Source organism: Camelus ferus, chromosome 5 (assembly GCF_009834535.1).
Source record: "Camelus ferus isolate YT-003-E chromosome 5, BCGSAC_Cfer_1.0, whole genome shotgun sequence".
NCBI lineage: Eukaryota > Metazoa > Chordata > Mammalia > Artiodactyla > Camelidae > Camelus > Camelus ferus.
In genome coordinates, this window is record NC_045700.1 from 58868522 (window position 1) to 58891730 (window position 23209).

The 23209-nt window shown below is 39.9% G+C and overlaps 1 protein-coding gene across 2 annotated transcripts; it reads right to left on the bottom strand.

Moving 5' to 3' along the window:
- Nucleotides 1-348: 348 nt before the first annotated feature.
- Nucleotides 349-22806, bottom strand: SLC40A1 (solute carrier family 40 member 1). 2 transcript variants are annotated; one of them, XM_032479902.1, is made up of 10 exons: nt 22736-22806; nt 19832-20018; nt 19284-19351; nt 14105-14264; nt 11807-11922; nt 10637-10763; nt 8854-8997; nt 4490-4735; nt 3019-3672; nt 349-1906 (listed from the first exon to the last, which is right to left on the bottom strand). In XM_032479902.1, exons 2-10 carry the CDS (start codon nt 19872-19874, stop codon nt 1593-1595), a joined length of 1872 nt encoding a protein of 623 aa, XP_032335793.1. In that variant the 5' UTR covers nt 19875-20018; nt 22736-22806; the 3' UTR covers nt 349-1592. The 2 variants fall into 2 exon arrangements, with proteins under 2 accessions (XP_032335793.1, XP_006189291.1); XM_006189229.3 differs by lacking the exons at nt 8854-8997; nt 22736-22806 and having other exon boundaries at nt 19832-20226.
- Nucleotides 22807-23209: the final 403 nt, after the last annotated feature.

Genomic DNA, 23209 nt, shown 5'->3' on the forward strand with positions numbered 1-23209 from the left:
GCCTCTGCAAAAGCTGTCTTGACTTGACTCAGCCAGAAAAGCTGTGAGGTGGGTAGGGCTGGCTTTACAATATCATCTCCAATTTACAGAAGAGACAATAGAACTCAAAAGAGCTTCATATAACTTCTTCAAGGTCAAACAATGAGTCCTGGGCCTCATGTTTACTACACTTTTTTCCAAGCCACCACAAGCTAAACATATGAGCTGGGAGATAAAACTAAAAATAGTGAGTTATTATGAAACTGTACACCTTCAGAGAGAAAAAAAAATCCATTATCCAAAACAGGTTCTGTAACAAAAACAGTATTAAAATAATTGAGGAACACAATCAGGAAGAAGAAATCAAGGTTTTTTTTTTTAAATGTTTTTATATAGAAATATTTTAGAAAGATTTTACAACATAGTAAATCATTATGTCATACTACAGAAAGAAGAAAAAGATTAAACCTCAAGGATCAAGAAAGTGCTCGTAGCAATGTATTGCAGTCTCCATGAAAGTGCATGAATGGTTAAGGCAAAGGACCCCATTGGTACTGGCATGCTGCAAAATGTTTTGCAAAACAGTTTTTAAAAATATATACAAAAGGGTTTTTTTTCCTCCGTCGTTATCAAAGGCATTTAAAAGGGATACATTCATGAGCAGTCTTCCTCTACAACTAGGTAAAAATAACTCCTGTGTACAAAACAGTAAAAGGAAAAATGCTCTGCCAGAGCATGTTGTAAGTAAATCAAGTGATTTATAAAACAAAACCTCTTCCAAGTTTGGGTTTGCTTTCTGCCTTTAACTCCCTCACATTCCCAGAGATCATTAAGGAGAGAGGTGTGAGTTAAATTCGGTTCTGGCCTTTCCGTGTGACTGTTAACCTCTAGTTTCTATGGCCAACCCACTGGCATGTTATAAATCTACTTCACAGCTTTGCAGCTTACATGACAGCCATTTTATGAAGTGCTACATATACTTAATACAATATTTTGCCCTATCTGATAATAAAACTACAAAGGTGCTCTCTAAAGCTAAACCATAAGCCCTGTTAGAGAATTCCAGCTAAGTATTTCCTTTTTACACATGTATGTAAGTCCCTTAAGATTGAGAGGATCAATGAAGAGAATACTGGTTATCAACCTTTAATCTTCACACTTGGAAGGGGATTTGTTTTTATAATACCACTGAGAATGAGATTTTTAAAAAGTAAATTAGTGAACAAGAGTGAGTTTTAGGGGAAACTGACATGTTTGGATCTAGTACAGATAACAAGTATCTGCCAAAGAGTAACTTACTTCACATGACTAACCACTCACTTATGTAAATTTTATCTACTCGTGAGAAATAGAGAAAAATCAGTGTCACCATTTTAGTCTCCGTATTTAAACCGAGTTTTTCTTTCCATATTTTTTTTCCATCTTTGAATATAAGGGAAAATAACTAGCTCACTTCTGCTGGCTTAAGATTTCCTAAGCAGCTTTTAGCCTTCAAGGTATAGCTGTGTAAAACCAAAGAGAGACACCCAGCTATTTATTGGGATTCCAAAGTACAAAATAAACACACATGCCCCTCATAATCTAGTAACAGCGAGAGCAACAGTTAAACTGTCTTACACAACAGATGTGTTAGTTTGATTTTCATCGGTAACTTCTTTTTCATCAGGACCACAGACAAAAAGCTGGGTGCCCAGAGTTTTCTGGGCAAATCGGAAATACATGATGTGGCCCATTGCCACAAAGGAGACTGAAATCAATACGAGCAAGCCAAAAGCTTCAGGATTCGGAGCCAGGATGACCATGATGAAATGCAGAAGATCAAGAAGATAGTTCATGGAGTTCTGTACACCGTTTATAATGCCTCTTTCAGATTCAACTACATTTTCTTGCAGCAACTGTGTCACAGTTAAATCAAAGGACCAAAGACCTGTAATAAAAGATAATTTTAGAGACTTAATTTTAATTTATAGCTGTACACTTTGGATTTATAGATTAAAAATTTGTTGACGTGTGCAAACTACATATTTAGCCCTATTACCTTAAAGTTACCACATGTATATTTATCACAGCCTAGCCTTAGAGAATTTTCATTAATGAATACTAGGTTATTAGTGGCTTCAAGAAATTATTTTTACAGCCACAAGACAAAAATAAATCTAAACCACAAACTTCTTAATTCTATTTTTCTGTGATTATGCATACTATGAAAGCAAAATTCTGAAATCAGAGACAATGAATCTTATTGTAAGTACTAGTATTTTTAAAGCTTAAAATGAACAGACCTAACACATTGTTATGGTTAAAGTGTAAGGAAATTTTAAGCCATTAGTACATTTAATACTTCTAAAGCACCTACAATAAAGCTGACTTGCTTAAATATTAATGTCTTTGATCAATTAATGAACTGCTTTGTATCACAAGATAAACATGGTTTCATTTCAAAAATGAATCCAGGCAGAGATAATTCATCAGTACTCTATTAATGATTACTTAAATTTTGCTTTGTCAGAGGTCTTTATGTTTCCTTCTAGAGCTATAAAACCCATTTGTTTGGCAAAGGATACAATAAATACACATCATGTAGAGAAGACTCTTGAAGGATTTTTTCCCTAACTGCTATGTCTTTTCTTTTCTTTACAATTTAAACCCAGCACACTTTTTTTACCTTGTCCCACAGAAATACTAAGTTACAGTCCTTTTGGTAGAGTTATAGAAATATAAAGGCTCTGAATTACTAAAAGTATAACTATTATAGATAACATCTTTTTAAAAATTAACTAAATTAAAAGACTAAGATATCCACTTAGTAAAAATTTTCAAGCCCGAACCATGTTTTAAGAAACTATATGCACATACACACACACAAATAGATTTTTAAACTATAAAATAAAAATTTCATAATAAATGATTCTAATACATAAGAATAAATAGTGTATTTTGCTTACATTAACATTCAGCAAATATTTCAGACCACTTAACGCTTTATTCTCTGAACCCGCATTGCAGACACTTTATTAACATACAAAACTGATTTCTTACCGATTCTAGCAGCAATGACGCCTGCGAACAGCAGACTGACAGAGGTTATGGGCACAGATTTAGGACTCATCTCTGGGATAATACTAGCAGGATCAGACTCATTTGACTTGTGTATTTCAGCTGTAGAGATGATTGCAGGTAATTCTGTAGGTGTAATTGAAAGTGGCTCTGTTTGAATGAACCTAGAACGGATATCTTCAAAAGGAGAAACAGACAGGTCCAAGGGGCTTCCGGGCATGAACACGGAGATTACACACAAGATCAAACAGGAAAGCTGTGCAAATCCTGAGATTAGGCCAGTCCGAACCAGGCCACATTTTCGACGCAGCCACGTAAAAGCCACAGTTCCCATAATTCCAGTTATGGCTGATGCTCCCATCAAAATACTGAGGACGGACCCGCTCAGCCCCTGAGTGTAGGCGTACCCTGTAGTGATGCAATCAAAGCCCAGGACAGTCATATAGAGGAAAGCAAGACCCATGCCCGCCAGAAACACTGGCTGATTGTAATAGGAGACCCATCCATCTCGGAAGGTGCGGAAGGGCTCAGCCATCTGGGAGGCACAGCTTGGCTCTTGCTCAGGTTCAAGCTCGTGGATTTCAGGCTCTTTCTCACCCATTAGATGAGTTCCCTCCAGGGGTTTTGGCTCAGTTTCTGTTAATAAAAGATATCATTAAAAAAAAAAGACATCATTATTTGAGGGAGAGGACATGGGGAGAAAAGCCAATTATTTTACTCAGTGTATTCTCTTCTCCCCTTTCCCTCCCTCATGGATACCCTGGCTACTACCATATAATATGTATTTTCTTTTATTACTCTAAAAATTCCAGCCAAGGAACAATCTCCAAGCAGCATTTATGTTAAATAAACAAGAAACTATTGATGCCTCCTTCTCCTCCCTGCCCCTCACCCTGAAATTATATTTCCAGCAAAGTAAATAGCAAGAAAACTCATCAGATGAAATATAATAATTGTCTGGCAAAACACAGCCTCTTATTTTCTGGGGTCCTGTTAAGATTCCATTTGCCTAGAAGCCCAATTCCCTCTTCCCTTCTTGAGAAATGCCCATCTTCATGTCCTTACTCCCTCCCATTGTCCTACAAATGGCATGTAACCTTCTTCTTTGGAGACTCCTAGGAATTCTCTTATTCTCTTTTTCCCCACTGTTCCTCCCATTCCTATGGCTCAGCTTTGCCCGGTCATCCATCAGTTAATCGTCCCTCTGTGCTTACTGCTCACCTTAAGGAAAAGGGCCAGGGGTCCCATTACAACCCCTTGGAGTTCAACCCAGATTTGTTCCTTAGACCCTCAAAAGCCTGGTTGTCGACTCATTTACCAAGTTGACATATTTAACCTCATGCAGGCCTTCATGGTAATAAAACCTGATATAAATTCAATATTATTTTGGTCTTGACCAACATTTAAGGTCTAAGAAGCAGAATAAGAGGATTGATCATTTTGTTGAGTTTACCTTTGTATGAATTCAGCTGTTTCAACTCAGTTTCCTCTACTTTAAGAGCAGCTTTCACAGCTAGAGCAGGGGTTTTCTGGTAAACCTTCCAGAGCAGAAAGTACTCCACACACATGGACACCAAATTCCACCCGGAAATGAAACCACAGCCAATGACAGCAGAGCCATACGTCATAATCTGGCCGACAGCCATAGGGGCCAAGATGTTGGTTAACTGGTCAATCCTTCGTATGGTAGCATTCATATCTACAGAGAGGTGAAAGGGGTAGGTAAGTGTGCAAACCCATCAAAGAGAGACTGCCCACTTACATAACACAAACTCACAAACCAAGACCGTGGATCCCTAAACTATAACTTTCTAAAAGCACTCTGCAAGCAAATCACTTTATTAGATAATCATTCGTTGTTTGGCTCAAGCCATAAATTTGCCTCGAAAATCGTGAATCTCTTGACTGCACAAATTAGTCTAATATCACCTTTTAAAAAATGAATACAATAGTAACTCTACACTCATTTACTTCAACAAACATTTATGAAATACCTATTAGGAGCTAGGTGCCATTCTGGCACTATAACAAAAAATAAAGAATAGCCTTCCCTGTTTGCATTCCCATGGGAAAACAGGCACAGTAAATCAACAAGCACATAAATACATACAGCATACCAGGTGTTCATTGAATGTTATAGAAAAAGTAAAGCAGAAAAGGGGCACAGAGATTACTCAGGGGAAGGGGGAAACTTCAGTTTTATGTGGCAAAATCAGAGAGGAACTCACTGAAAACAGAGAGCATCACAGCAAAGACATGAAGCTGTAGGAGGCAAAAGAGTGAGTCACGTAGCTATCAGGGAAAAGATAATTTCAGACCAAGGGAAATGCAGAAGTCCTGAGGCAGGAGGAGCATGCCCAGAGGAACAGCGAGGGGGCCGGCAGGACTGGAGCAGAGGGAGGAAGGCTGGGAGAAGATGAGGTCAGAGAGGGAGGGCACACTGGCTCAATCATGTACGGTCTCAGTCTACTACTGAGACTTCAGTTTTTACACTGAGTGACTCAGGAAGCCTTTGGAAGCTAATGCACAGAGAGGTGGCACCATGTGACCTACTTTTAAAGGTTCATTTTGGCTGCTGTGATGAGAAAGGGTAGGGTGAGGGTGTGTGGTGGCCATGGACAAGAGCAGAGGCAAGGAAACAGGTAGGAGATGATGTGGCATAGAGCAGGACAGTAACAGTGGAAATGGAGAAAAAGATACTGGATATACTTTCTAGTAGAATCAGGGAGACTCGCAAACAGATTAGATATGGTGCTATGTGTGAGAGAGAGAGGAATTAGAGATGACTCTGAAGTTTTTATCCTGACCAACTATTGGAAGGTAGAGTTCCCACTGAAGAAACAGACTTCAGAAGAATTAGGTTTGGGACAAAAGAATCAGCATTTGGTTCTAGAGATACTGATTTTGATAAGCCTATTGACACGTAAGAGGCTCTGCCAAGCACACAGGTAAGCATACAGGTCTGGAGGTTAGGGAAGAACTAGGTGCCAGATTTGGGAGTCACCAGCTGCTTGATTTTTAAAGCAGTGACACTGGAGCAGATCACCAGGGGAGTGTAGACTGAGAAGAGACAAGGCCTGAGGACTAGGTCCTGGGCACGCCAATGTTCAGAGGTCAGGAACTAGACGAGGAGAGAAACCAGGAGAGTGTGGTGTCCTAGAAGCCAAGAGGTAATAACAGGATTTCAGAGAAGGGAGTCATCAACGGGCAGGTGCTACTGGTAAGTCAAGAAAGATGAGCACCGAGGAGACATGGAAGGTCACATGGAAGGTACTGGAAATCCCCAAAATAAAACAGTCCTGGTGGAGCAGTGAGGGCAAATGTCTGACTGAAGCTGCTTTAAGGGACGGGTGCCAACTCGAGGGGACACCATTTATATTATATTTTAAGTGAGTGGCACCTCCTGGACTCACAATGTGACTGCTGCCCCCTGGCATTACGGAAAGCAAGGCCCCGGCCAAGGAAAGGAGTTGGAAAGAGCGAGCACAGGTATTTCTTTTTGAGACAAGCAAGGCCATGAGTAGTGAAAAGGCAGTGGAATTAACGACCTGTAGGTGCCAGCCAGGATGGAGGGTTGCTGGGGCTGGGGCACCAGAAGTGAGCTGGAAAGGCAGGAGGTGTAGTTCAAGACACGGATGCCTAAGATTGAGATGATGGAAAGGGGGTGGTTAGCAGTGATAACCAGGTGTAGGGTATGGCCAGGGGAACACAGAGCTGAGTTGGAGTGGAGGACAAGATGAAAAAGGAGAGGAAGTCAAGAAAACAACCTACTTTCTTGTTCTCTGTCTCACAGAGGATACTGAAAATTAATGAGGCAAGTCCTTATCAATTATGTGGGGCGCCTCAGAGGAAAAGCAATACATGGCTAGTAAGCACATTAACAGAAAATTGACTTTTTTCTTCTAGTTCTTCCTGGTCCTCAACTGCCTTCCAATTAGTCCTATGCATGTATAACGCCTGCATGTGATAAGAGAACTTTGACTTATCTCACCTTTCACTTGGGAGGCAAAGGCAGTTTTCACTGATCTCATACACAACCATTTTTGCAGAGGCCTCATTCATTTCCATCTGCCGCCCACTAGTAAGTTCCCAACTCATATGCTAACAGGGAAGCATAGAAATGATCCAAATAACTCAATAATTTGGATCCAAAAATCAAGTACTAGTGAAAATACACACTGAATCTGAAAGCCCCAGAACAACAACAAAATTCAGTTAAAATCACTTGCTACTCTTTCACCACCTCCTCTGTCGAGTGCTCGTTAAGCTTCCTAACGCCACCAGTTTCTGTAATGTTTAGGGTAATGTAGTGTCAGAAAACAGCTGTTATTTTTCTGAAATAGAATGAATTAAATAATAATTTTTTAAAAAGACTTTTACTGGTAAGAGGCTAGAGAAGAATCAGTCCTCTGTGCAAACATATTCTTTTTGCAAATGTATATTTAGTCTTATGCAAACATGCAAACACGTGCCCATTTAATTCCAATTTAACTGTTTTCAGCTACAGCTGTGGCACAGAACATGACATTAAATAATTGCTTGCTATTATAAAGGGTATATTACATCTCATAGAATAACAGTGAAAAACAGATTTGCTGAGCAAATAGCAGCTAGCAGGTTTGTTGACCTCAAATAGGAAATCAATTTTCAGTCAATAGAGTTCAAACAAGAAATACATCCGCCACACTTGATCAAGCTAACAGGCAGATGTTTCTCTAGAACGATGGACAAGAAAAACCTCAGAAGCTATTAATAGTGATTAACAAAGGAAATGAAGAAAAAAACAACAGATGGAATAAAAAGTCTGGCAAAGAAGTGAGTTTCAAACAGGTTTGACAGGCTCAGGGTCATGGCTCAAGAGAATGTTTTAATAAAACACTAAATCAAGTACCTAGACAAATTAGTTAACAGATTAATTAACAGTATTTATATGCAAAGAGAATGTCTTTTCAGAAGCTGGCTAAACTAGACAGTAAGAGCTATATTATGACCCAATGCCACTGAAATTATAAAATTTTTAACCTTCCAGGGAAAACTGTTCTTTACCTTCTATGATACAACTTGCAACTTTAATTTATTTCTTTGTATGTAGGGGGGGAATTAGGTTTCTTTCTTTCTTTATTTCTTAATGGAAGTACTGGAGATTGAACCCAGGATGTCGTGCATGCTAAGCAGGCACTCTACCACTGAGCTGTACCCTCCCCCTCAACCTGCAATTTTAAAACCTGCTCTGAAATCAAGAAACATTGGGATGAGGAAATGAGAGCATGGGCACACCCTTCCCCATCACACACATTTTACACACACACACACACACACACACACACACACACACACACACACACGGACGCAACCGGCCCTGCCCGGTCTCCCACTTGGTTTCCAACAGTCTTTGCCAGCAACCTCAAAAATCTGCCTGCATAAACATAAATTACAAAATACTCCTGACAGTAGTAGGTGCATCTGTGTAGAGACACAAAATCAGAGGTACCTAAGAAGGCAGCTGGATCCCCTCCTCCTGTACTTTTTCCCCTTTCTCTTCTTTTTCCTTTACCCTCCTCCTTTTTTCTGTTCTGTAACTCTGCCTCAGCAGGAAGGGTACCAAAAATCTGTGGTTATACCCTTGCTGACTGTCAGGACTGAAGCAGTTTCTGTTTCCTGTTTTTAACTCATTTTTAAACAAACAGGGAGGTCAAAACCTGAGGGAAAACAGTAAGCATGGAGGTATTCCTCCGCGGGGCTGCTAACCCATACCACCGGCTGAGCACCGCTCTCTGAGCTAATTCCCGGTGGACAAGAGCTCAACAGGCAGCTTACTTCCTTTCTTGAGAAACTTGAGAAGGTTGAGAAACTCCAGAAGGTTAGAAAACAGTCTAGTGAGCTGGATTCTTCCACTCTGCAGTCGTTTCTCACATAAAGACAGGCAGCTGAGGAATGGCTGGTCATGTTTTTGTTGTTTTTCTGGAATATCACTTTGTAGTCAGAAAGAGCCCCCCAAAGGTATGTGGAATCTTTGTTTTTCTTTCTTATTTATTTAGATATTTAGCACCAATTGAAGATTCTGGGTAGCTTTCTCTTTACTTGGATTTTTTTTTTCAATTACAGACTATACACACTTCACAGAGTCAACATGAGTTAAGAAATTCAGGTATGAGAAAGAGAGTAATTTAAAAAGCCACCTTTCTTCCCCAAATGTATTTCAACAGATATATATGTGATCTGTTTTCAAAATATATCCTTTTGTACCCTTTGAATTTTAAAACGTGAACACGTATCACATCCTCAAAACAGTACACTAAAAAAAGAGCAAGTAAATAACAGGAAAAAAAATTTTTAAAAGGACAGAGCTTTATCTTATAATTCAATGTGACAAAAAGAGATATGGAATTATTTCCTATTAATAAATGATCACAGGAAGAGAAATCAATGAGAATCACTACTTTTGCTCCAGAGAGAATTTCCTGCAGTACAGACTCACATGTGCTAAATTCATCTTCTACATTTATCAACCTCTAAAATCACTGTGGTATTCCTATCTCAAGCAGTGTTATTACTGCTACCACAAAGTTATGACTTAAGCAAATCCTTCCTTTTCCCACTTTAGACTTCTTCCACAGATTTTGTTCCTTTTCTCTCAACCATTTATCTTTTTTTTTTAACCACATGTCCAGTCAAACAAAGTTGCTTACTGACCCCAGTACCTAACCTTGTCTCTGTGTCGGGGGATAAGTCATTGAAGTCCTTGGGAATGGTTTTCGTGTCTGTCAGGATGGTTGGGCAATGTGTCTGTGATACCCATTATCTCGCGGACCAGCAGAGTTGATTCAGCTGAACTGATTGGCAGACAGGTGGACCCTTCATCCTTTACCCTGTGTAATTTCAATCCAATTTGTGTCTGGGTGCTGTATGGGGGGGCAGGTAGGGAATATCGAGGGAGGGAGGTTATTCTGAGCCCAAGTAATATTGATGTAATAGGACATGTTGCTATGTAAGCATTCTTCAGCCTTTGTTTACCCTCTTGTGTATGTTTCCAAAGGACAACTAAGATGTAAGCTTCTTAAAAACCTATGTTCTGCCCTCTATTTCTTTAGTAGTCATAACACCAATTATATTACATCATGCATAATGCAATAAAAGTCATCAATTATGACTTTAAAGTTGAAGGAATTAACTTCTAGAGTCTCTCCTAGAATTTAATTATTTCCATTTGATTTGGATAAAAATAATAGCCATAGTATGACCAGTAAATACTGGTAGTAACAGTATGACTGATAAAATCCCATGTCAGACTTTCACCATTCTAAGTATTAAGTAAACAATTTGAAATAGTTAACAGAATTAAAAGAAAGAACTCAAAAGAAATGTTCTATTTGCCAGGTTTGCATAGAATAAAAAAGGTCCACTCACTATTCTATACCACCTTCATAAAAGTGAGATAGATCTTTGAATTGAGATTAATAATGTGGTAAGAAGACAACTATGCTTTCAAGTTATCATTCCTAAAAAACACCCAGAAAAAAGGCTTACGCCTCATTTATTACCACTGATTTAAAGTGATTCCTAATATAACCCATTTAGTTGAAAGAGAAAACCAAATTACCTGCTAATTTGCTTCTGTCTCCTCCTGCAACAACAACAATCCAATCCCTTTGGATTGTGATTGCAGTAGCAGTACTGGCCAAATTTGCAATATTTGCAATAGTGATGATCAAGATATAGCAGGAAGTCTAAGGGATTACAGGGAAAAACTGATTAAGATGTCAGTTTTACCACACTGTACATACTCCACTGCACAATATAGTTTAAAATGGTCTTTGGTGGCATAAAAATAAAATTTTCATTTTAATTTCATTTCATAAAATCTTAAGATATCATTTTACTTTTAGACATGAGACACTAAATACCAGGGGTCAAATTAAAGGGCACAATATCTTTCTAATCTGTATCATCTATGGTACACATAGTACAAAAATTTTAATAGTCATATGCACATTTATGTGACATAGTTATCATAAAGTGTTAACATAGGGGTGATTTTTAATCTCAACCACAAATATCTTCTTTGGAAAGAAGGGACTGAGGGGGAAGTAAGAAGACCTATATTTAAATCAGAGTTCTGAACTTTCCAGTTGCACGGCGACAGGCAATCAGCTAACATCACTATGTCTTAGTTTTTTTCATCAGCAAAATAAAGGGAATAGACTAGAAGATTTCTTGTCCTACCTGGCTTTGAAACTCAACAATATCAATCCAAATATACATAGGAAGATTCAATAGTGACATCAAATCCATTGTTTTCTGCTACACTCATCTCTGTCCACTTTTCCATCAAACTATCATGAAATCAGAGTGTGAGAAGTTATCTCAAACAGAAATACCAATTATTATTGGAGGAACACAATCATGACTGATTAATACATAGATGGATAACATTTCTTACATGGTGTGAACAAATTACAGGTTAATACGAATGAGCTGAAAACTAACAACTGAATTATTTAATAAACTCTTAAATCTTCCATAAAAAAACAAATAGGAAAAAACCAATTAGGACAAAATTCAAACAATACTTGATGAATGCCTGTTAGGGGCAAAAAAAACCCCAAACCCAAACAAAATAAAAATGGTAGGGGATATCAAAGTAGACACAGAGATGAATATTAATAGGTCCTATTTGCAAAAAGACACTCCATAGCCTCAAAGGTTTTCATCTTTTACCACTACCAGATGTTCAATTTTTCTGCCATTAAGAATTTTGTTCAGAACTTACAAGAACCCATCCATGGTACATGGTCAGAAGCTCCTCTTTATGTAAGAAAACCATCATCAGAATGATTCCACACAGGATGACCGAAACATTCTGGATCACCAGTGAAGTCTGGGCCACTATACAGAGGGAGAAACAAGGTGTTCAGACACCAAAACATCGCAATGGAGCTGTTCTTATCCACACATCATTGTTCTACTATATTAATGCATGTGTAAATTTCTACAAGAAATAGAAACATTTCTGAAGTAAATCCTGCCTCAGTTATGTCCAGCAGGACCCAGCACATCACCACAGACCAGAGGAACCTGCAGTCAGAATAATGAAACAGCCACCATTTTTCCTGTTAGTTGAAGCCGTTCTTAATGACCACATTTTCATTTAGTTTATTCTCTTGAAAGTTTACTGTCATTACATGGACAAGACCCACCTTTTAGCCCTTTGCTGCTTAAGCTAAAGTAAGAACATGTAGGAGGTTATGGAGGAGGTGAAGGAAGAGGTCATGGAATCCATAACCTCCTACTTGGCAGGCTGAATTTGAGAAGATAAGATGGTGTGGATAAATAGGAGAAACATGTAAAAAGTTGCCAAGAATAAAGCAGCAGTGTGTTCCTTTTGGTATACTAATGCTATTCGCCTTTGCTATGAAATTCTAAACTATACATTACCTCAAAGGAAATGCCAGCTTCTTAGAGTGAGGCTTCCGTGAAGATAAAGTGCTGGCATGAGGACAGGTTACTACACCAGGGAAGGACACCTTGTAGGCTTCTCTCTGCCACTCACTAGGGTGGACAGTCTAGGGCAGGATACTTAATCTCTTAAGTCTGTGTCTATAACGTGAGGATGATAATACATCCCTGCCTCCCTTACTTTATGGAGTCATTATGATGCTCAAATAAAATACTTATGAAAGCCCTTTGAAAAATATGGAGGGTTCTGTATGTAAGGTACAATTACCGCTCTTGTCTTCTGGCTTGGAACATTAGAACAAAGCCTCAAGACAAAATAAATTGCCTTCTGAAATTAGTTTGAAATAATATCCCAACATATGAGTCATTCATACATTGCACATGGATTAATATCAACTGAATGAGGTTCTTAGCTTTCAGAATTCCACAGACCAGAGGAAGGACAGACATGCGGACAGATAATTATAAGAGCAAAAGTGCCACTGCAAAGGTATTAACACAGCCTCATTGGAGTGCAGGAAAAAAAAGTGGTTAACTCAGCCTAGAGATATCAAAGAAGATTTTCATGGAGGCTGACACATGAGATGGTCACGTGGGGTAAGTGCAAGATTGCTATCCTGCCATGCTCTTCTTCACCCAACTCAATGGTCTTTCCTACCCCACAATTTCAGTGCTCAACAATCATCAGGTTAAAGGTCTGTATGTATAACATTTCCATGTTCCTACATATAATAATGTAAATAATTAGGAATTTTTTTCTAGGACACAAAACTTTTTTTCTACATGTGTTTTGGTCTATCCATTCTCAAAGCAGAAAAATGTCCATCTTGGCGATTTTACTTAATAGCATCAAGTCCCAGAACTTGACAGTCCAGTTGCTCTCTATCCAGAGGCAGTCATCCTGCAATGAATACCTCAGTCTTTCCCCAATGTCTTAGATAAACATGGCCAGTTCTTGACATGAACAACTGAGCAACTCGGGGAAATTTTGCTCTGAATTATTATCCAAATTGCCCTTATATTCTGAACTGTTCATTTACTTTCTCTCTTTCCTATCTAATACTGAATGACTTCAGTATTAATGCTCTAGAATAAATATCAATAAATTATCATTTCTTCTTCTTCTTCCCTCAAAAATTTATAATTCAGCTCTCTGTGATCCACACTCATATAGTCTTTCTTGAATCCATAGTTGTCAAACCCCCTACAAACTCCTTTATATGAAACACAGTAACCCCAAGGACAGATGTTAAAGCTGTCCCAGGAACATCTCATTAAATGGACTCCAGTGTAAGTCACAGTTAAAAAGGATGCCAGAGTTAAGTGAACTTTTAATGTTTAACATGATTCCCAGGGAAGTGCTATGGTGTTAATCATTAACATTTGGAATTTATGAACAGCCAAAGATACCAAAAGAAAAGTCTATAAACTCAATATCCTGGCATCCCAACTTTGTGCAGGAGCCCCAGGCCCCTCCATGCAGAGGTGCTGCCACTGAGCACCCCATCACTCAGCTGTGGTGTGCAGACCGCAGTGGAATAGTCACAGTGGTTTCCCTCCAGCTCGGGCACCGGTTCCACAAACACAAAGGCTTAGTTATAACACTACTCACCTTTAAGTCTGGCATTCTTATCCACCCAGTCGCCAATGATGGCTCCCAGGATCAGAACAGACCCTGCCACCACTAGCCCGTAGACTGCAGTCAAGAGGAGGCTGTTTCCATAGAGCTCTACCAGAAACACAGACACTGCAAAGTGCCACATCCGATCCCCCTTGAATAAGAAGAGAAGGGAAAAGGTTTTGATGAAACATTTTTAGTTTCTAGTCAATTACACTCAAGAAGTTGCGTCCTGACCAAAAGGGCACTTTCTGGCTACATCGTAAGATTTTCAAAGTCAGTAATTCCTCTATGGATTGAATATGGTTAGGTATTAAAACTGTTTGTCCTGGCATAATGGAAGAATATCCTTACCAATTACTAAGTAAACTTGAGAAAAGCATAATGCTAATGAAACAAACATACTCCTTATCATTCAAGAAAAAAATATAACTTCTAAGCCCAAGAAGGCTTTTTTTTTTTTTTTGAGATAAAATCTGTTCCCTTTTGTGTCAAGTTTCTACTTGGGCCTGGAATTTACCTATCCTAATTTGAGAGGCATAAAGTAGTTTGCTCCCGAACTAGAATGAAACTACAGCATAGTTCACAAACATTACTGGACCTTGAATGTCCAGAAAAAGCCAGTTTCCCAATTTGTAAAATGGACTATATGATCTCTAAAGTTTCTTTTAACTCTAACATTCTTTAATCTATGTTCACAAATAAATTTGAGTCAAAAAACAGCAGAACAATAAAAAAATGAAGTTAATATGGGCAAATTCTGGCATCATATAAAGATGTCAGAAATAAATACATAAGCAAGAAGTTATTTTAACATTTTAACAGATGAGTTTTGAAAGGGGAAAAAAACTACTTATTTCTTCACTCAAGTGTATAGGGAATTTTGGAATTCACTATTGCAAAATGTGGTATAACAGAAACTTTTAAATGAGTCAGGTAAATTCATGCATAAGAAATCTATAATGGATCTTATTATGAGATTTTAGGCTCCATCCCTGACTTACGAGGTGAAAACCTAAAACAGGATAACAATGTTTTACTATTACCCATCCCTACAAGAAATCACTAAGGGAACTAAACTCCCAGGCTAGGCTCCTTACTGATCTGACCCTAAGTGGAAACAGTACTACAGTCCTAGTTCTTCCTAAAGTCTCTTAACATCTTCCTGACAAGTTTAATGCATACAGAGCAAAGTATTATCCTGGTATGTCAAAATATTTTTTAAATTTAATAAAGCCAAGACAGCAGCAGTCTTATGAATCCAAAGCAAACTTGATGCACATACTAATCATTAGCAATAAACACACAATATAATCATTAGCAGAAATTAGTCAGTAGCAATCATTTACAATAAACAACATGCAGACCAGTATTTCTCAAACAAGGCAGACTTTATCCTCCAGGGATCACTTAGCAATGTCTTGGGCTACAGTCGCAACTGTAGGGGTGGGTTTACTACTGGCATCGACAATGCATAGGGACTGACCCCCACGACAAAGAATTATCCACCCCAAGACGTTGGTAGCGCCGAGGCAGAGAATCTTGGTGTGAAGGAATGTGAACATAATTTAGGACCACAATTCAAAATTAACATAAGATTAAGGCCTTGTCCCCAAGGGGTAAAAATGACCAAGTAAACATTAAAACAAACACTGGAAGCCAGTGGAAGCACCATGTTTGAAAGACTGGTTGATTCTCACTTGATGATCTGGAATGTGAACTCAAGAACACTCTAAACTCTCAGCCGTCAGCACAGCGCACAGCCCAGAGTAGACACACAACAAACAACCGTGGAACCAACAAAGGAGAGAGTGTACAGTGGATCCCAGTTATGAAAGAGTAAATACAGAGTAAGTGGCAAAAACTGAGGTTCATTTATCAACTATATTGTTCTGGTACGCTAGATTTGTTCCACAGATGATCAAGAAGTTTGAGGATGAATCAGCACCATAATCCATATTCCTGACACAGCTTTTACAAGTTTGCTTCGATAACAGAATTTTTTTCACTTAAGTAGGAATTACATTTTAAATGCCTTTGGACTAAATGATTAAAAATGCATGATACACACACAATTTGCCTGAAACCAATAAAAAGACAAGTTTATATAGTAAGATAAAAATGTCAATAAGAATAAATTAAGCTATTTTCTTGATCTTTAACAAGGGAAGAAAATTTAGATTTGATTAGAATAAAATGGGATGTGAAGAGAACAGGTATTTTATCCTAAGCTCCATTCTTCTGAAAAGACAAAAACACATAAATGCTTCAAATGACAGGTTGCCTCCATGAGTGAATTTCTTCTTCCTTAACAAAAAGAATACGAAATATTATTCTATTACTATAGTCTCTCTTTTTCTTTGTTTTTCTTCACTCCTATATTTTTTCCAAAAGAATGTGATTTAGGTTCTTCTGTGGTAGGTCTTTGAAACAAGCACTCCTAAATGGAAGTTTTTTTTCTTGCTTATCCCTAGGTGGCATGCCACTTCCTTGACAGAGAGGAATAAAACTGCTCCACTTACCCTAATTTCCAAAGGGTTTAGGCTTTAAGAAAAAGAAGATTCTACACTTAAAAAGTCTAAGAATCTGGTAGATCTCTGCAAATGTTGATCAAGTGCAATCTCAAGGCCACCCATTCCTTCCTTATGTCCGTTTCCTGCCTTCCCACAAGCTCTCATCATCCTTTGAAGATCTGTTTACATGTTCATCTGCCTTCAGTGGACTGAACGCTGAAGGCCAACTGAATGTCTGACCGTATGATCACAGTAATTAACGCACTGAACACTTTGTGTACCCGGTGCTACTGCAGGCACCAGAAATCCAGCAGTGTGCAAAACTCAAGATTCATGCTTTACACAGCTTGCACCCCAGTGAGTAGAGACCAAAATCAAATCTAGAACAGGTCAGGTGGTATAAATGCTATAAGGAAAAATAAAGTAGGGTGGGGCAGGAAGGTGGCATTTTGCATGAAATGAAAGTAGCTAAAGACTTCTGTGAGCAGAGACTTAAGGAAGTCAGGGCTGGTGCCATGCAGACCTCTGGCATAGAAATGGAGACAGTCCACAGCATGATGACGTAAGATATACACACTGGCCACCCCTTTTCACTGCCTTACACTGTTAGTTACCTTTTTGTGATCAGATATATTTTTAAAGCCCATACTACATTATATTGTAAGTGACTTGATGACAGGATCCACTTCTTACCATACTTTGTATTCCAATAGTATAGAGTAAAACCTATTGATCCACTGGCAGGTAGAAAAGAAGTCAGAAATAAAAACATCCAACCTCACACAAATCTAATCTGATGCAACCGTCTACCCTAACACCTGTATGCTCAGTGTATAGGAAATCATGATTTGGCAGAGTGGGCAGAGGAATGGACAAATAGATAAGTATATGTATGTATATACATATAATAAATAAGCACACATATTTTGTTGTAATAAAATCAAGCAAAGTGTCAAATAGGAGACAAATCTCAAAAGGCAGAGTTATCCAGAGTTAGACGGCACTCCTTTGCAATATAAACTGAAAATCCACTAAACCTCACATGGCTGTAATTTGCTGGGGGTTTTTGTTTGGTTTGGTTTGGTCTTCTTTTAATCCAAGTTTCCCACAAGAACTCCCTTTGTTCAATTTACTGTAAGACTTGGTTAAGTGTCTATCACTTTTCTTGTTTTCTCATGATAAAAAAAAAAATACTCCTACAACAATCACAGTTCCACTCTTTTGGCAAACCTGACCTCCCAACCTAATAATGAAAGGTCACATAAGCCTTAAACTTAATCAGTATTTGGGAATTAGGCACCTTCTTCCCCTAAGAGGTCCAGACCACAAGATGAGAATTTCAGATACTACCTCCATCACTTACCTATTTTTTAATTCTTAATACTTACTGAATTAAATTGGAAGAACTACTGAGTTAGATTAATTAAGGGTAGTTTCACTTGTTTTCTACTTAGAATTATCAGCTATTGGAAAATGAAACTCATGCCAATTCCACTTTGTTTACATGTATTTGCAGAGTCATTCCTGTCTAAGCCTCTGGGGAGATAGAAGCTGGCCTTTCTAAAAAGCCATCTTTGAATTGCTGTTTCTTAAAGAGCTGATAACCTAGCTTAATAATTTCCCAAGAGCATATGTACAGGTTTCCTCATACAATAGTTTCCTCATACAAATGTCTTAGGGACCATCCAATAGAAGTTGCCAATTTAAAAAGAATAGAACATTCACAAAACTTACTCTCAAAATTCTTTCTCCTTACTTACGGGTCTTTTAAATTAAATATCATGAATGAGGCACGAATAGAATATACTCAGATTTATTGCTTTTAAACAATAAGACCAATTGTTTAATTTAAAAGATTCTAATCATCATTAATTAAATACACAGCCAGCATCCTTTGGGGATTATTCTTTTGGGCTAGGGGTATTGATGAAGCAACTCAGGCCCACAGAAATTCTTAGTAGTCACTGGGACTCGTCTAAGACTACATAAGAGGTCAGAGGAAGAAATATGAATCAGTTGCTGATTTTCATTGGATGAGGGTTTTTAAGAAAGACTGAGATGTCCCACACATCTCTACCTGCAGATAACATTTTTAAAGACCAGAATTTCCATCACTCAGATATTTGTTCTTGGGGTCGATTATATTTCAATTAATCTTAGAATGCTATTTTCAGCCTAAGTCAGTCACGCTATTATTCTACTGTATCTTCATAATGCAGTATGCTTGAAATTAACACTTTAACGAAAGAAGAAAACAGAGAAATATGTTAAAATGTGAAAGAATAGAAGATCCATGAGACATCTATCCCTTCTTAGTAGCAGATATTATCATTTATTAAGCTTTGTAATGCAAAATACAAACAATGCAAATATTCCTGTCCTTGCTAATCCTATCTTTGGAAAGTTGTCAGGCTGCATAAAGTATGATAACACGATAATTAAACAACATTTACTAACACCTGTGGGAAAATATCTTTGATGAAAATAACTTTCCTGTTCAAGCATGTGTGTTTGGTTGTTTTTGTGTGTGGGTGGGTTTTTTTTTTTTTTTTTTTGCCGCATGACAAAGCTGTAAGATGGCTTAATACAACTGGCCCAAATGAAAGGAAACAAGAAATTGTGCAAGTATGTTGTAAGAATTACTGTAGATTCTCTCTTACCCAAGTAGATAGAGAATGACCAAGGTAGAGGAGGAATTTTGCAGAGGTCAGGTAGTTTGCTAAGGATCCTGCAAAAACACACAGTGGGGAAGAAAAAAAGCATATTTAGTCACTTGAGTGAGCCAAGATTGGAATGCTTATTCATTTGTTCTTATTAAACATAATTATTAAAACTACGCGCGGAGCAAACTATGTACATTTTATCAAGTCACTTAGAAATTGATGGGCTGATTAAAAATTCAGCATGACCTATTGGTCAGTACCTGCAGAACTTCCCATACAGTGAATAAAACTCCCGTTTCAACATTCTTCAACTCCGTTTTATTTTCAACAAGGCAAGCAAAAGTGTCCAGTCTACTCCATCCTTGCCTGCGTGCTGGGCTCCTTCCCAATATCTCGAAATTCCGTTCTTCCTCAACCCCCACCAAAATACGAGTCAAAAGAGCTACAAAGCACTCTGGTTAACAGCTGAGCCACATTACTCCAAAACCTGGGTGGAGCTGCTGGTCTCCACAGCCCAGCGTGGCACATGCATTCACGCAACTCACCGCAGCATCCTCCCTGACGGTTGTGCTCTCCTGCCCTGGTCATGACACCAGGCGCCTCCGCTTGCTCTTCTGCTGCCGCGGCTGCTGCTGCCTCTCTTGCTGAGGTGCTTGTTAACAGGAGTGCAAGGAACTGAAGAGAGCACCGCGAAAACCACAACAGCTTTGTACAAAAAGACCCCGACGACGACTATGGCAAAAAGAAAAAAGAAAAAAAAGGGAGGGAGGTGGGGGGGAACGGTCCGGGGGTCTCTTTGGTCTTCTTTCCAAACTTAGCTAACACTGTAGCTGAAGTTGGAAAGGCAAGGCCTTATGGAAGCGGGTTGGAAGGCTCAACAGGCCGACCGAGCAGCGCTGGGCGCTCAGTGCCGCCAGTGCCGCCGCCGCCGCCGCCGCGGGCCCGGCTCAAGCCCTGCACTTATACAGAGCCGGGGGCGGAGCTCCCGCCGCCGCCGCCGCCGCCGCCGCCGCCGCCGCCGCCGCCGCCGCCGCCTCGCGGGCCGCCCCCGCCAGCCGGGCGTCCCAGCGGCGCGAGGCCAGGAGCCCAGCCGCCGTCCACGCCCTTCCCAGGAGGAGTCGCCCGCCCGCGGCGCAAGCGTCCAACGGGGCCGAAAACAACCTGCGGGCCTGCGGGGACCTTCGCTGGGCTCGCCGAGTTTTCCGCCCTCGGGGAGGCCGCTAGAGAGGCTCGGGGAGGCCCGGCGGCCGGGAGGCGCAGGACGGCGTGCCGAGCAGGCGGGGCGGCGGGGAGACGCGTGCGCCAAGCCCAGGGCAGCGGCTGGAGACCCGCGCTCCGCACCCGCTGCCTGGCCGACCCGGGGGTAGGCGGCCGCCGACGGTCGTCGTGCAAAGCCCCAGCCTGGGCTTGGGGGTGGGGGAACCCTTTTCTTGTTTGTTTTTTTTTTTTTTTAACGAAAATCATTTTTAATATAGGTATCTAAATAAATAAAATCCGTGTCACAGAAGCCCCTTTCCTGACACCGCCCCCCCATTCCGGCCCCGCCTGCGGCAGAGAATGTCTTTTCTTCCCAGGACTGCATAGCGGGGCTTCCCTCAAAGAACCAGAATCAAAGGGCAGGAAGGGGCGCAGAGATCAGAGTCCAGCCCTCTTCAGAGGAGTAAACGGAGTCTTGTAAAGGTTAAGTCCCGCAGCGACTTAGGGACCCAGCTCCAGCCCAGAACTCGGGTCCTAAATCCTTCCTGGAGATGCAACCAGGAGGAGGCAGCCCAGGCATTTTCCTTTATTATCTTTCCTTCTCCCTCAGCGTCCTCTGGCCCCAGCCCGCACCTGCACGTCCCTTCCCCACCTCTTCCAAAAGGCCCAGTATCTGACCGGCAGTTACCAGGAATACCGGTTATCCCAGTTGTGTCCCAGTCCAGAAGAAGCCATTCGGTGGCCTCCTGAAGGGGCAAGTGAATGACTCTAAAGAACTCCAGACCTGAACCTTCCTTGTCATTTCCTGTCTTCCTCCTCCCCTCATCCGGCTCTGCCCAAACCCCTGGAATCCCTATAGCCCCCTGGTTACCTTACCCTTCTCAGTCTCACCAGAACCCCCGGACTGGGTCCTACACATTGAAACTCCAACCAGATTCCACACCCTGAGCACAGGCCGGACTGACAACCATTAGTGAAAGGAGACACACGAATATATGCCCTATATCTAGACTCCCAATCAGGAGCCCCAGAGGTCAACGGGCGGGGTGCAGCTGGATTCGGTTGGGATGTGGTCTGGAGGTCAGAGATAGGGGATTTACAGTTTACCTACTGCTGTTAATTGCCTTGTTCCTTTCCAAGCCCTCCTTTTTCCCCTTTCTTTCACAACACTTTCAAGTCCTTTCTCTTCACTCCTAGAGAGGTTTCAGCTTGTCTTCTGAAGTTGGAGAACAGGGTTATGTGAGGCACCGGCAGAAGGAGGGAATTGGCGAATGAAACTCCTCCACATTATGATGATCTCTCACCGGAGATGCATTTTGTTGATAGGTCTTCAAGCAAGGCACAGAAGATAATGATACACTGCACATTTGCCACAGCGTCTCTCAGCAACGAGGATCTCCAAGTGCTTTACATTATTTTGTATTTGTCATAAGAGGAGTGTGGGGCAGTCCCCAACTTCCAGGTGGCTTAAAGGAGATTCAGTTGGTTAAAAAAATAAAGTACTTCCGGTGGACACTGCCTGAGAAATGTTTGTGCGAAACTGAAGTTGTGTATAGCTCAAAATGTGATGGGGAGACTGTTTTCCATTACCATCAGGAGTCCCCAGAAGGTACAACTGAGAGTACAGGTGCAAAAAGAACAGATGGGAGCCCACAGTGAAGCATTTGGAAAGAAAACAAGAAACCATAACACCAAGACCAGTAGTGTTTGAGATTTGGCAAAGGAATCCTAAATCCTTATTAATGGGAATAGCCAAGATATATTAGTTGGGGCTTATGAAATGGAAAGGAATTGAAAATGAAAATGGAATAAAAATCCTCAAAATATGTGCAAAATGCAAAATGACAGTAATCTCCTGGCCTTGACGTTCTAGATTACCAAGCAGCACTTAAATCACAAGACGCGACTGGCTGTTCTGCCTTCTGAAGTATCACTTGACTGGCTGAAGAAGTAAGATTTCTTTCAAAAGTCATATTTATTTTTTCCATAACTCAGATAATACAACTTTCCTGTCAATGTAATCGTAACTAAGGAAATCATGCAAGTCTTAAATCAGTTTACAAAAAAAAAAAAGCTGCTCTAAAGACCATTTTCTAGTTCATTCTCAAAGTTTTAGAGTTGCAAATAGGTTAACTTTAAAAAAAATTCCAGCGAGAGTAAAATGCATGTTTTAATTTAATATTGGTAAGTATTTATGGTTGTGAAATAAAAGAGTTTTTACTATTTTATTTTTAAGTTGCTTTTTCACTTACCGGTCAGGCATCCTAAGTTTCCTCTGCTGTATCTGACGTGCTCACCAGAACAAATAAATGCAGAATAAACAATGGTCACCACTTCACTGCTCTAAAGAAAAGTAATAGGGTTATCATCAGCTATTCCAGGAAGAGCTCAGATCCAGGACAGAGCTTCTGTTGGGTGTGAAACTTTTTTAGCCTAACATAGGAGCTATAAAGCCACATTACCATTCAAACGTCTTACTCAATGCTTACAGGCATATCTTAAGAACTGTATGACATTTCCATAACATGTAACTGACTGCACCCTTGAGCTATTTACATTCAGACACCTAATTTAAGTTACAGACATTTAATTAAAAAATAAGTACCCTCCCAAGTTTCCATTTTGTTTGAATATTTTAAATAGATTTGACCTTGCAAAGTTTCTTATGAACGTTGACTCTCATTTCTCTCTCATTTCTGTCTCTCTAGCTCTCTCTCTCACACACA